This window comes from Chaetodon trifascialis, chromosome 20, assembly GCF_039877785.1.
Source record: "Chaetodon trifascialis isolate fChaTrf1 chromosome 20, fChaTrf1.hap1, whole genome shotgun sequence".
Classification (NCBI taxonomy): Eukaryota; Metazoa; Chordata; class Actinopteri; order Chaetodontiformes; family Chaetodontidae; genus Chaetodon; species Chaetodon trifascialis.
In genome coordinates, this window is record NC_092075.1 from 23,518,819 (window position 1) to 23,531,494 (window position 12,676).

General features: G+C 40.8%; 1 protein-coding gene across 1 annotated transcript in view; it reads left to right on the forward strand.

Annotated features, from left to right (window-relative positions):
* Nucleotides 1–994: 994 nt before the first annotated feature.
* Nucleotides 995–12,676, forward strand: part of reep5 (receptor accessory protein 5) — a 53,167-nt gene continuing 41,485 nt past the window's right edge. The window contains exons 1-2 of the mRNA XM_070988493.1: nucleotides 995–1,228; nucleotides 1,527–1,620. Coding sequence (XP_070844594.1) covers nucleotides 1,111–1,228; nucleotides 1,527–1,620 — 212 coding nt within the window. The 5' untranslated portion in view covers nucleotides 995–1,110. The remainder of the gene's footprint in view (nucleotides 1,229–1,526; nucleotides 1,621–12,676) is intronic.

Below are 12,676 nucleotides of genomic sequence, written 5' to 3' on the forward strand. Positions count from 1 at the left end.
CAGACAAATGTAAGGTCTATCACATTGGGTGAATGCAGAATACATACTCTTTAGATGACTGTTACATTTGTATTTTGTACAAAAATGTATAAGAACTTACATTTCAGTGCACTGGAAACTAAAGCTAGAAGTCCTGGCGATGACAATGCATCAGACTAGACTATAACCAGTAGAAACAACTGTCAGTCCATTAATACAGTTCAGTCAGTGACTAAACGTGTATACCCAGCTCATTATTGTTCATCTCAATAACCACTGCAGGTGCAGGTGTTCAGTTATTTAACTGATTAACTGCTAAATTTTCTCTATAGTTCCTATTCTGTTATTGATGCTGCTGTGAAATTCGGAATTTCCCCTTGAGGGATGAATAAAGGAATATTGAATTGAATTGAACTGAATTGAATTGAATAGTCTGATTCTGTTTCATCTGACGCTGACATGAGATCTCTCATGCAGCTTTGCTTGGAAGTTCTCTTGGAGTCCCACAACTTAGCATCAGCCTAGTTACTATACCATGTGCACCTTCCGGAGGGAGAATGCTATCCAAACGTCCTCCATATTTGAAAGGGCAAAGAAATTATAATTCCAGATCCACTTACTATCTTTTTCCATAGTGTTTTGTGGCCTTCATCAGTGACTTGGTTTTGCTTAACTGTCATGGAGATACAAAAACTGTCAACTAGATAAACTTCATCTGGTGAGGAAGACCAGGGGTCAGTTGAAAGACCCTGAAAAAAGCTTGTAAACAGACCTGATGTCAGTATGATTTGGTGTCATACTGCTGTTTTTAAGACAATCTTTCACTATTCCAATCTTAGTTTATACACAAAAGTAGTCTGTCTGACAGAATTTCCCGTATAATCTAATTACATGTAATAATGTATACAGTATTTTCCAGATACAGGCTAGTAAAAGAACAAAACAAAAACATTTACAGTTTGACATAAACATTGTGCTATTATTTTGAAGCCAGAGATCGGAGGTTGTGTTGTACACCCTGTCTGACTTGACTCCTCTGAAATCAGCGGTATATTGGGCTGCAGCAGTGTCGCAGTTTGATTCAGAACAATTTCGTAATTCATCAGCATCTTTATAGAAGGAAGTGCAGCTATGGCGGAGCGGCTTAAGAGCAGATTTGAAAAGTTTCTCCATGAGAAGAATCTCATGACAGATGTTCTGGCAAAAATCGAGGCAAAAACTGGAGTAAGCAGGACGTACATCGCTCTCGGTGAGTGTTCATAGAGGCAGGGATGGAAAAAAGAAAAAAAAAGAAAGAAAACAAAGAAAACAGAACGACACCGAGTGCATCACGGAGGAAAAGCTATATAAGGGACGAACTTAGCGCGTGGCAGAGGCAGCTGCATTGACCTTTACTCATAATTCAACAGTAGAAATGAAATATTGCTTCAGTCAGTATATTGTTATCGGTGTCTGTTGTATCTATTTATTGTCATCGTCTGTGCAATATGTTCAGTAAAGTATAACTGTCGAAAAAAACGTGACAAACATGTGATTTTTTTCCACAGCTGTCATCGGTGTCATCGCAGTTTACTTGGTCATTGGGTACGGAGCCTCCCTACTTTGTAACCTCATCGGCTTTCTTTATCCGGCCTACATATCGTAAGTATATTATTCTTAAAGCAATTCTGTGAGGGCCTGCCCCCCCCCCCCTCCAGCATGCCACAATATTAACATTGACCACTACACGTTGGTTTTCTATTTTTTTTACTATTCAAAATGGGTAAAATCTGATTTCAATTTGATTGTAGACCCATGCCTTGATTGATTCAACCATTCCTTGCCCCACTCCCTCTCTCTTTTTCTCTCTCTCTTAGACACACAAACACAGACACACAAATGCATTAATCCTAAATTAACAAATGTCAGTATTAAGAACAACTCTGCAGAAGTTTGTCCAAAACTGGTGCATTCAAGTTAACTATGATAAGTTGCTCCAGGGCTTCTCAAATTTTGGACCTCGGTCCACTTTCAGACCTAATCGTGAGTCGATCTGGACCCGATCTGGCCCGTAGAGTGATGGTCAATCATCTTGCTAAGACTTGCAATGAGCCAAAAAGTATTTCAAAGTTCAACCACTGTAGGGATAGTCACAGAGGCTCACAAAACTTGTCTGCTGGAGGAGTCACTTGGGTTTATTTTTGTTAGCCAACTATTGTATTGTTGTATCTGAAGTTGAATATGTTTGTTTGCTTCCTGGAATTCTGGAGAGGAGGGTTTTTTTTATTGAGATAAACTTATTCATTGGTAGTTAAACTGTGGGTTTTGTTTTGAAAAAAGTATGTAATTCATTGTTCACCTGTTCTACAGAAATGGCTACTCAGGAGAATCTCAAAGCTTGTCTATAAGCAAAACAAGAGGTATCACTTGGTTTATTTTCATTGACGAACTGTTATATTGAGTCCCTGAATAGGAGTTTCTGCTTGAAAGAAGATCTCATTCATCGGTAGTTGAACTGTGGGTTTTGTATTGAAAACTGGTGGGGGTCTTAAAGCATTTTCTTGAACAGTATCTAGTTATCATTATGGATTTGTAAATGGTTTTTGTCTGTTCATACTGACAGAGACTCATAAAATAGCATTTATTTTGTAAGGAAGTGAAAAAATGTAAATATTAAACAATAATTGGCTAATGAGGCCTAAATTAATGTATTTGTTAATTTTTTTAAATCTAGCCCCCACAGAGAAATTCTGGCCTTTGTAAATGGCGACCCCTGCCACTTTGTGTTATGAATAAGGTACAACACATTAGGAAGTGTAACATTTTCTTAAAAAAAAAAAAAAAAAGAAAATACTGATCAAAATGGGATATTAATGGAGCTGGAGATCATTCACAGTGATCCTGTCCCCAGATGAATGTGGTTATAATCTGTTTTATTTCCCATCATTGTCTTGGTGACTTTAACTGTTGGAGAGTGTTGTCTGTTGTTGATAGAAGGTTCACAGAGAGAATTTACACTGTAGGATTTGCTATCCACACCTAAATTGCAGATACAGAAGGTGTCTCCTTTTCTCTCATACACAATTTCCACAACTAGTGTAAATCTAGTTTTAAGAATATTTGAGTCATAAACAAAATATGGACTAACTGTCTGAGCCTTGTCTGCCTTGGTTTTGTGCTGGTCCAATCACAAGAGATTTTGTGTTTATTAATTGATTAAATATTATTTTGTTAAGGCCAATTGTTCTGGGTAAAAATCAGATGTGGACCTTTGAGTGATAAGTTTGAGAACCCCTGACTTCTGTTAGGCAACACCTTAAATTTGGTAGTGCTTGGACTCAATAGACAGACCGGAGACAAGAGTAAAAGAAAACTAGGTTTATTAACAATAAGGGCAAACTGAAGGTGCACTCAAGCGAGTGGAACAAACAATGCTCCTCGTGGTGGGTTGTGGCTGAGGAAGGGCTGACATGGCAAGTAGGCACTAGAAAAAGACAAAAGCACACGTGAGGGCGGAGGAAAAACAGCCACAAGAAAGTGTGCGTACGAGACAGCAACTGGCAAGACTGAGAGTACTGACAAGGCACGGGCTCTGGAAACTCATGTGTAGGTGCTATGCTTCAAAATATGCTGAGATATTGATGTTTATGTTCGCATTGGCATCAGCTGTCAGTTTGACACCATTCACACATGTCACGGGGGGGGGGGGTTAAGGAGCAGTGATTGAGTGATTGAATGAGTGGGCATATATTCACCTGTTCACCGTGGTGGCTGATGGAGAGGGGGGGTAAGTAGGGAGAGCGTATTTTTTGTTGACCGCTTAATCTAACCACAAATTAAGTATTTAAACATCTGGGTCCTGTTGCACAAAAGTAGGATTAAGACATCCAGGATAAGTGTCTGAGCTGGGTTCAACCAATCCAAAACATGAGCGTCCAGGCTTAATTGGTTGCACAAAGACCAAGCCAGGATGAGCAGACACAGATTCAACAAGCCATGTGAAACCTATCCTGGATAAGTATGTGCAAGCGGCTTCCTCAAATAGACCCTGCCATCGATCACAGATTCACCGATTTTACCATGGCAACTAGAGCGGCGTATTTTTCCCCGTCGGAGGCAGTCCTCATGGAGGCTTACGAGGAGGTGATGGACCAAATTAAAATGACAGACAACCGCCATAGTTATAAAACAACGAGAGAAAGCGTGGTAAAGTATTGCAGACTGCCTGAATGCGTATATAGCGCACAAATACCCACACAGTGCTCTGCTGAAACCATCACAATTACAATCCAAATAGTTGATTAACATCTCCGAAAACGTAGTTGTACTCTGATTATGAATCAGTTGAAATTGTAAGTGAAATTGTGTAAATGTAACTCCATCAGACTGTATAACTCCTTGTTATACCATGGTCTGGATGAATACTCGATTCTGATTAGCTGCAGGGTGTCCGTTAAAAAGTGTTGTAGGACACCTATAAAAAAGTTCCGGTCAAATAGCCTGATTGTTCTAAATTATTGCGCTGGCTCAAACGCTAGTTGGTAACAGAAACTGTCTTGCTTACCTTACTTACTTACTCGCTTGATACAGAGTGAATGGTAAATAATATTTATAAAAACGATTTAGGATAGACTTACTTGCTTGATACACATTTAATGATCAGAGTGAATGGTGGATAATATTTCTTGTAATAAAAACGATTTAGGAAACTATCTGTGGACTTTGATTCTTTGAAACAAAATGTCGCATCATCCTCTGGACACACACAAGCAGTAAGAGGTGCATTTGCCCTCTGAAATGATACTTTGTATCATGTAACATAACGTTAAGCAGTCATCTCACTTCCCTCCACTGATTAGGCCTAATATAACAGCTGCGGCAGACTGAGCTACAGGTTCTGTGGCCAGAGCCGGTTACCTTGGCATTGCGTCACAACGAGAGAAAAACTTACGATTTTAATGGTAGAAAACAACATTAACGTATTAATAATTGATTTAATATTTATTTCTTTCGTAAGTGGTATATGCGGAGCTTCGCGTTGGATGGTTCACGCCTCCGCGTCGTCCATTCATTTCTGATAATGGACACCTCGTCGGGCATTATCCCTTACATAATTTCTCTTCGGGATAAATAAAGTTGATCTTATCAAGTTAGATTGATTTGGCCTCTTATGTTTGTGCTGTACACAAGCTTGCAGGCTCCTGCATCCATTCATTTGTCTGTTCATTTGTTATTTCAGTGTGCAGACATGTGGGGTGTATTATATACAGACCTTTGAATGTGTATTTATTCTTGTGTTGTATAGTATGCTTTGATTCTGTGCTTTCTATCTTGTGGAGTCACTGTGTGACTTCAGTTTGGAAAGGAACTGATGCTTTGACTTATCCTTATTCAATAAAGGAACATCATGTTACTCTTTGATGTGTATTTATATTTATATTGGATGTGTATTTTATATATAGCTTATGGGAAACTGTCTATCTGATGATTGCAACCCATCTAAAATCATCATTTATCTACAATGATTGAAATTAATTAAAATTGAAATTAATGATGCTTATTGTTATGTCTTGCTTTTACTTATGCTATATAACAATAATGAAATAAACTCCGGTCAGCCGAACTCATGGTTTATTTCTGCACCAACATCCTGATACAGCTTCATATGGCTAACCAGCCGCAACAACAAACATGTGTGTACCCATAATGCCCCTCGTCTCTTCTGCTACGGTGGCTGACACAGTTCAATACATAACATCTCCTCCCCTCTTACAACAGATGTCATACTAAAGAAACAACAGAAAATTAGTTGACTCTGCAGCTCTCTGGCTAAACATAAACATTTACCATATCACGGTATCTGCATGTTATCAACATAAACACATAGCTCAACTCATAACTCCAATGTTACCATACATCAGGTTTCCTCCTTTGTTTTTCTAAAACTGAACATGAAACCTAACTAAGGGATGAGGGTAGACTGCCTCGATCCCTGGACTGATCCCAAGGGGATTATTCTGCCCCTGATAGGATAGGTCAGTCACTGATCTAACCTAATAACTCAGGCGTGCAGGAGGGCGCCGCTCTCTTGTGGGGTATCTGCACCCTGCAGGAACATCAGTCTTATTAGTCACTGGTGGTACAATGTTTGTATGGTCTGACAGTGAGATAGGTGTCTCTGTTCCATCTGCAGTCTCATCCTGAATAGGAACAGTTGTCTCTTGGACAGCAGAATGTGGCACCTGTGTAGGAAAGGGAATTGCCGTGTTGACAAGTGCATCTGAAGAACCCCCAGAGAACAGCTCCGATGACACTGGTGGAGTCTGCAGAAGTTGATCGGCGTGACGTCGCCAGACAGTGTCCTTTGTCTGAACGGTGTACGAGACTGGTCCTGTTTGAAAAATAACAGTTGCAGGAACCCACTTAGGTTCTCCACTGTAGTTCCTTGCTAACACAGTCTCTCCTGGTGTGAAAGTTTGGTCTTTGGCATGTTGTTCTCTGCGCTTTATCTGTTTCTCTTGTTGACCTTGAACAATGTCCTTCACCGCTGTAGGCTTCAAGAGGTCAAATGTGGTGCGCAGGTCTCTCTTTAGCATCAGGTTAGCAGGAGATGTCTTCATGGTGGCATGTGGGGTGTTATGATAGTTCAACAGAAAGTTGTGCAGTCTTTGATGTAACGTCCCTTGTCCTTGTGATGTTTTCAGTGCATGTTTTAAAGTCTGAACAAACCTTTCAGCAAGGCCGTTGGTTGCAGGATGGTAGGGAGCTGAGGTGATGTGTTGCACTCCATTGGCTTGTAGAAATGCAGACATTTCCTGAGAGACAAGTTGGGGTCCATTATCAGAAACCAACTGAACAGGAGACCCAAAACGACTGAACATTTCAGCTAACTTTTCGATTGTCTTCTCTGTGGTTGTTGATCTTATTATAGCCACTGCAGGCCATTTACTGTGTGCATCAACAGCAACCAGAAACATTCTGTCTTCCAATGGTCCTGCAAAATCAATGTGCACACGATGCCAAGGTTCTTGTGGGAACTCCCACGGATGAAGGGGAGCTGGTGGCAGATTATTTCTGACTTTGTGGCAAGATGGAGAGGTTGTAGCCATTTCTTCGATTTGCTTGTCCATGCCTGGCCACCAAAAGTAGCTTCTCGCCATTTCTTTCATTCTAACTATTCCACTGTGACCTGCATGTAGCTGCTGCAACACTTTTGCACGAAGTGACAGCGGAATGATAACCCGCCTCCCCCACAACAAACACCCGGACTGGACAGAAAGTTCCAAACTCCTCCCAAGGTAAGGCTTTAGATGCATGTCATCACCAGCAGGTCGACCTTTGACAACAACGTCCATGACTTTTGACAATTGTGGATCATTGAGAGTCTCTTTCTTGACCTGCACAGCTGAAACAGGTGCTTTTGTCACTTCTCTCAAGTAGAATATGTCCACAGTGTTTGACTCAGTCTAGGTGACAGGAAGCGGCAGTCTGGATAAACCATCTGCGTTGCAATGGGAGTCTGATTTGCGATACTTAATATCATATGATCTCTGCAGTCTCGATGCAGCCAGAGATGGTATCCTTGTATGTGGTCCAAGGATGGTTGTGAGAGGTTGGTGGTCAGTTATGAGCATGAACTTCCTCCCATACAAGTACTGATGAAATTTTCTGACTCCAAAAACAATGTCCAATGCTTCTTTCTCCAATTGAGCATAGTTAGCCTCTGCCTTGTTCAATGTTCTTGATGCGAATGCAATCAACCTTTCTTCGCCGTTTGGCCAGATGTGTGAAATAACAGCTCCCACTCCATATGGAGATGCGTCGCAGGCAAGCTGGAGCGGAAGTGCAGGGTTAAAGTGAGTCAGAATCTCTGATGTGGTCAACACACTCTTAGCTTTCTGAAAAGCATCCTGACAGTTTGCTGTCCATTTCCATGTCTTGGCATAGCAGCTCATGTAGCGGCTGTAGCAGTGATGCCAAGTTGGGAATAAAACGTCCATAATAGTTCAACAATCCTAAGAAGGATCGCAGTTGGCTGACGCTCTGAGGTGGAGGTGCATCCACAATAGCTGCAATTTTCGATGGTGCAGTATGGAGTCCCTTAGCATTGATCACATGCCCAAGATACTCTACAGATGGTTTAAAGAACTCACATTTGTCCTTGCGAACTCTCAAGCCGAATTCTTTCAGCCTGTGCAAGGTAGCATCCAAATTGTGCAGATGCTCCTCATCGTTTGCTCCTGTGCAAAGAATATCATCAAGGTAGCATTGCACTCCTGGCAAGCCACTGAGGATCTGATCCATTGCCCACTGAAACATTGCCGGGGCTGAGGTGATGCCAAAAGGCAATCTGCAATACCTGAAAAGTCCTTCATGTGTGTTTATAGTCAACATTTCACGTGACTGCTCCTCCACATGCATTTGCAGGTAAGCTTGGCTGAGATCTATTTTGCTAAATTTTTCTCCTCCACTCAGTCCCGCAAATAAGTCATTAATCAGGGGAAGGGGATACTGCTCTGCAGTTAGAACAGGATTAAGGGTCACCTTAAAGTCCCCACAGGTCCGGATACCACCATCTTTTTTTTGGCACTGGAACAATGGGTGTGGCCCACTCACTTGTTGTCACAGGCTCTAAAACCCCATTCTTGACCATGGCATCCAGGTCAGCTTCCACCTTTGGTCTAATAGCATATGGTACCGGTCTCGCCTTCAAAAACACAGGTTTGCTTCCAGGTTTTACATGCAACTTCACTGTGATATCTTTCATGCTGTCTAATTCCTCACGAAAGACCTCTTCATGTTTTTCCAGTATCACCTGCAGTTGAGTGGATCTGGGTGACAGCTTCCTCACCTCTTGCCAGTTAAGGCGGATTTTTTTTAGCCACACACGCCCCATTATGGCGGCATAGTTTTTCTTGGTGACATAAACTGGAAGTGTCACAGTTTGGTTGTTGCACTGTACCAGTACATCTGTCATTCCTTTCATATGCACTAGGTTTCCCGTATATGCTCTGAAGGTTGTGTCGGAGGGACGCAGTGGAAGATGTTTCATACATTTTCTGTATATCTCATAAGACACTAGTGAAGTCTTCGATCCAGTGTCTATTTGCATTTTCACTGAATGCCCTTTCAACTTTGCTGTAGTCCAAAACCCGTCTGAGCTCTCATCCACATTCATTATCCGTACCATATTTACTGTAGTAGATATTTCCTCTTCTGAAGAATCACTATTCCTCTCCTTTCCATGTTCAAGTGTGCAAACATATTTTTTCTTTTTAGATTTTGCACTATCCTTTTTATTTTCAGTCTTTGAGTTTTTGTCTGTGCTCTTTTTGTTTCTGCATGCCCGCATTACATGGCCTTTTTTCCACAGTTATGACAGTCCATTTCTTTACACCAGCATGCAGATGCTAGGTGACCAGATTTCCCACAGCGAAAACATGGGCCTTGAGAGTTTTGGTTACCACTGCTGAGTTTGTGCACTTTCCCCGTAGCATGCAGCTGTTGGGCTTCTTTAGGTGCTTCTTTAGGTGCCTTCTTTAGGTTTCCTAACCCTTACACTAATATTAATGGCTTTTTCAAGAGACAAATCACTTTCAGTTAGCAATTTCTTCTGTGCTGCTTCATTTCTAAATCCGCAGACAAGCCTGTCTCTTAATGTGTCATTTAAGACATCTCTGAACTCGCAACGCGTAAAGCTGCAACAAACATGGTAACAGACTGACCCTCCTCTTGATTGCGTCGGTGGAATCTGAATCTTTCAGCAATCACCAGTGGTTTTGGAGAAAAGTGTTTGGTTAATGAGTCCACAATTTCTTTGTATGTTTTACTTCCTGGCTTTGCTGGCTGCAGGAGATTACGAAGCAGATTAAAAGTCTTTGGTCCAATCACACTTAGGAAAGTGGGCACTATCTTTTCATCACTTATTCCATTTGCCGCAACAAAGTAGTCAAACCTCTCAGTATAGGAGCTCCACTGCTCGATGCTCTCATCAAATGGACCGATTGAGCTGATAACTCCAGCCATTTCTTTTATGCTCCTGGTTACCGCTCAGTCTCTCTTGCAGGCGATCCCCTTCAGACTACACGCGGCATTTTTATCCTCCTTATTGTTACTGACCGCTGTCCACCTGTGCACTCCTCCCCTCGTCACTGGCAGCGCCGACAAAGCTAGCTCAATCACACGCGGCGGCTAGCATTAGTATGTAGCTCCCGCGACGAACACAGGAAAAATCCTTACTTTTCCGCGGACAACATGCGCCGGTCCAGACATCCTCGTCGCCATTTTTTGTTATGTCTTGCCTTTACTTGCGCTATATAACAATAATGATATAAACTCCGGTCAGCCGAACTCATGGTTTATTTCTGCACCATCATCCTGATACAGCTTCATATGGCAAACCAGCCACAACAACAAACTCGTGTGTACCCATAATGCCCCTCGTCTCTTCTGCTACGGTGGCTGACACAGTTCAGTACATAACACTTATGTTTTGTGTCAATGTTTAAATAATGACAGTGGATCTAGTTGAATGTGATAACAATGTGTAGTGGTCAGTAGAATAACTATTGGTTTCCATTTGTGATTACTGCTGACTGAGATAAGAGATGAGATTAAATAGATCCAGGAACTTAGCCCGGTCTGGAGCAGGCTAGCTCCACAGAATAAATCTCCATGGTAATTTATCCCATAACATATCCCACTTTCCGCTATCCTGCTCTTGTGCAACTGGATCACGGATAAGTTGAGCCAGGATCACCAACTTATCCCGGTTTAATCCCTTATCCTAGTTTTGTGCAACGGGCCTCAGGAAAGCAACAGGTAAGCAAATTTGAGTTGCACCTTTTGATTTTGATCATCATTGGTCAGGGAGTATTAATTGGAAACACAAACTGTAGTGATAAAATGTTTAGGATATAGTAGTATTAATTGTTACCAATTACAGCCACCATTGGGTCATTGATACGATATTATGCATTTACAGTACCTCTGTCGGGCTGCAGATAACAACTGTTTTGATAGTTGATTAATCTATCAATTGATGAAACAATTAATCAGCTAATTGGATTATAAGAACATCGCAAAAATACTCAGTGGCACTAACTCAGTTTTTAAATTTAGCTTGAGGGTGTTTTAGGGACATTTTGGTGCGTCATTTAATTTGTTTGGTGAGATTTACGTATGGTTAAGCAGGGTTGCACATTTCATTTCTTCTCTCGAGGGTCTATATATCCACTGCAATTGTAGTTGGCTAACTTTAGTTGACGTAAAATGAGTTGTAACCAGTTATCCTTATGTCTGCAGGATGCTGCTTATACACCTGTCAGTGTACAAGAGGAGCTGGAAGATGAAGTGATGAAGATTTACATGCTGTGCAACCAAGTTGGGTCAGTTGATGAACCTGCTGATGTAGGGATTGTAATTGAGGGTGTCACTGTCCTCAGAAGCCTTGGCAATCTTAGCAGAGCTTGCTGTTATCTATTGGGACTAGCCTATGCCTTGGACTGAAAAATTACCTGTGTAGCTAGATTACTGTCCTCTGACTACTGTTCAGCAATATGCATCATGTGACTTTTTTATTTGCAAGGTAAGCCAAGAAAAATATTTCATTCTGGACTGTTGTTATATTACTTGTAGTTCAACCGTATGCAGAGTTCAATTGGCAAGAAAAAACTGGTTGAAAGTTGAGCTATATAAAAGGCTGGACAGTTTTACAATTGTATAATCAAAACTTTTCTTCATACTTTGCATTGACTTTTATTTGAGTGCAAATTTTTGCTATTGTTCCCATTGTTCTTATGCATTTAACAAATGTGTTAATGACAAAATTTCACTCGGTTATTGTTTGATGATGTGTTTCTTAAAGGACCAATATGTATCTCTGACTTGTAGCATTTAAAATGTGTATTGCAATCCAAATTCAGACAGTGGAGAGAGCTGTCTCTTCTTGCCCCGTTGTCCCCAGACCTGAAGCTCATGCATGTCAGGAACACTGAAGCTTCAGGAGCAAGGCTGAAACTATAAAACTACTAAACGTCAAATCCTGCACAAGCTACTGTATAGGATATGTTTTCTTTTTTGGTCGGGTAGAATCAGTTATCTCAACCAGTTCACTGCCCGCTTACATAACTCCAACACCTTTCACATCAGGCTGTGGAAATGTGCCACAAAGTGCCTTAACAATGCATATCTACTCCTTACCCGCTCTGGTCAAATAGAAACGTTACATTATGGACCAGAATGGAAATTTAGAAGGAGGACATACTGGTTATTGCATGTCAGAGAAGTCTGGATCTCAACATAGCATGTTTCCTTAATCTCTGATGATATATTAAGGTCATTTTATGATTTAGTACAGTAGAAATTACATATTGGTCCTATAACTTTTAGGTGTTTTAAGTGCTTTTTACTGTACTAATTACTTTACTAATTGTACATTTTGGCCATTTTCAGAGTTTTAGTCTGCAGAGCAATTCTGCCTGTTGGTCTCACATTGTCATTGGCAAGAAAAGAACTTTTGGCTTCTTTTGATAGTTTTTGATGACTATGTTTGATTGAAGTGCCCATTGTTTATGATGCATTTAACTAATATGCAAAGTTGTTTTTTTCATTTTTTTTATTAGCTGTTGATTCCATTAAAGCATTCCTTGAGTAAAAGGTAAAATACAATTTTTAAATTAAGTAAGCACAACCTAATTATTTTGATAATTAATCATCA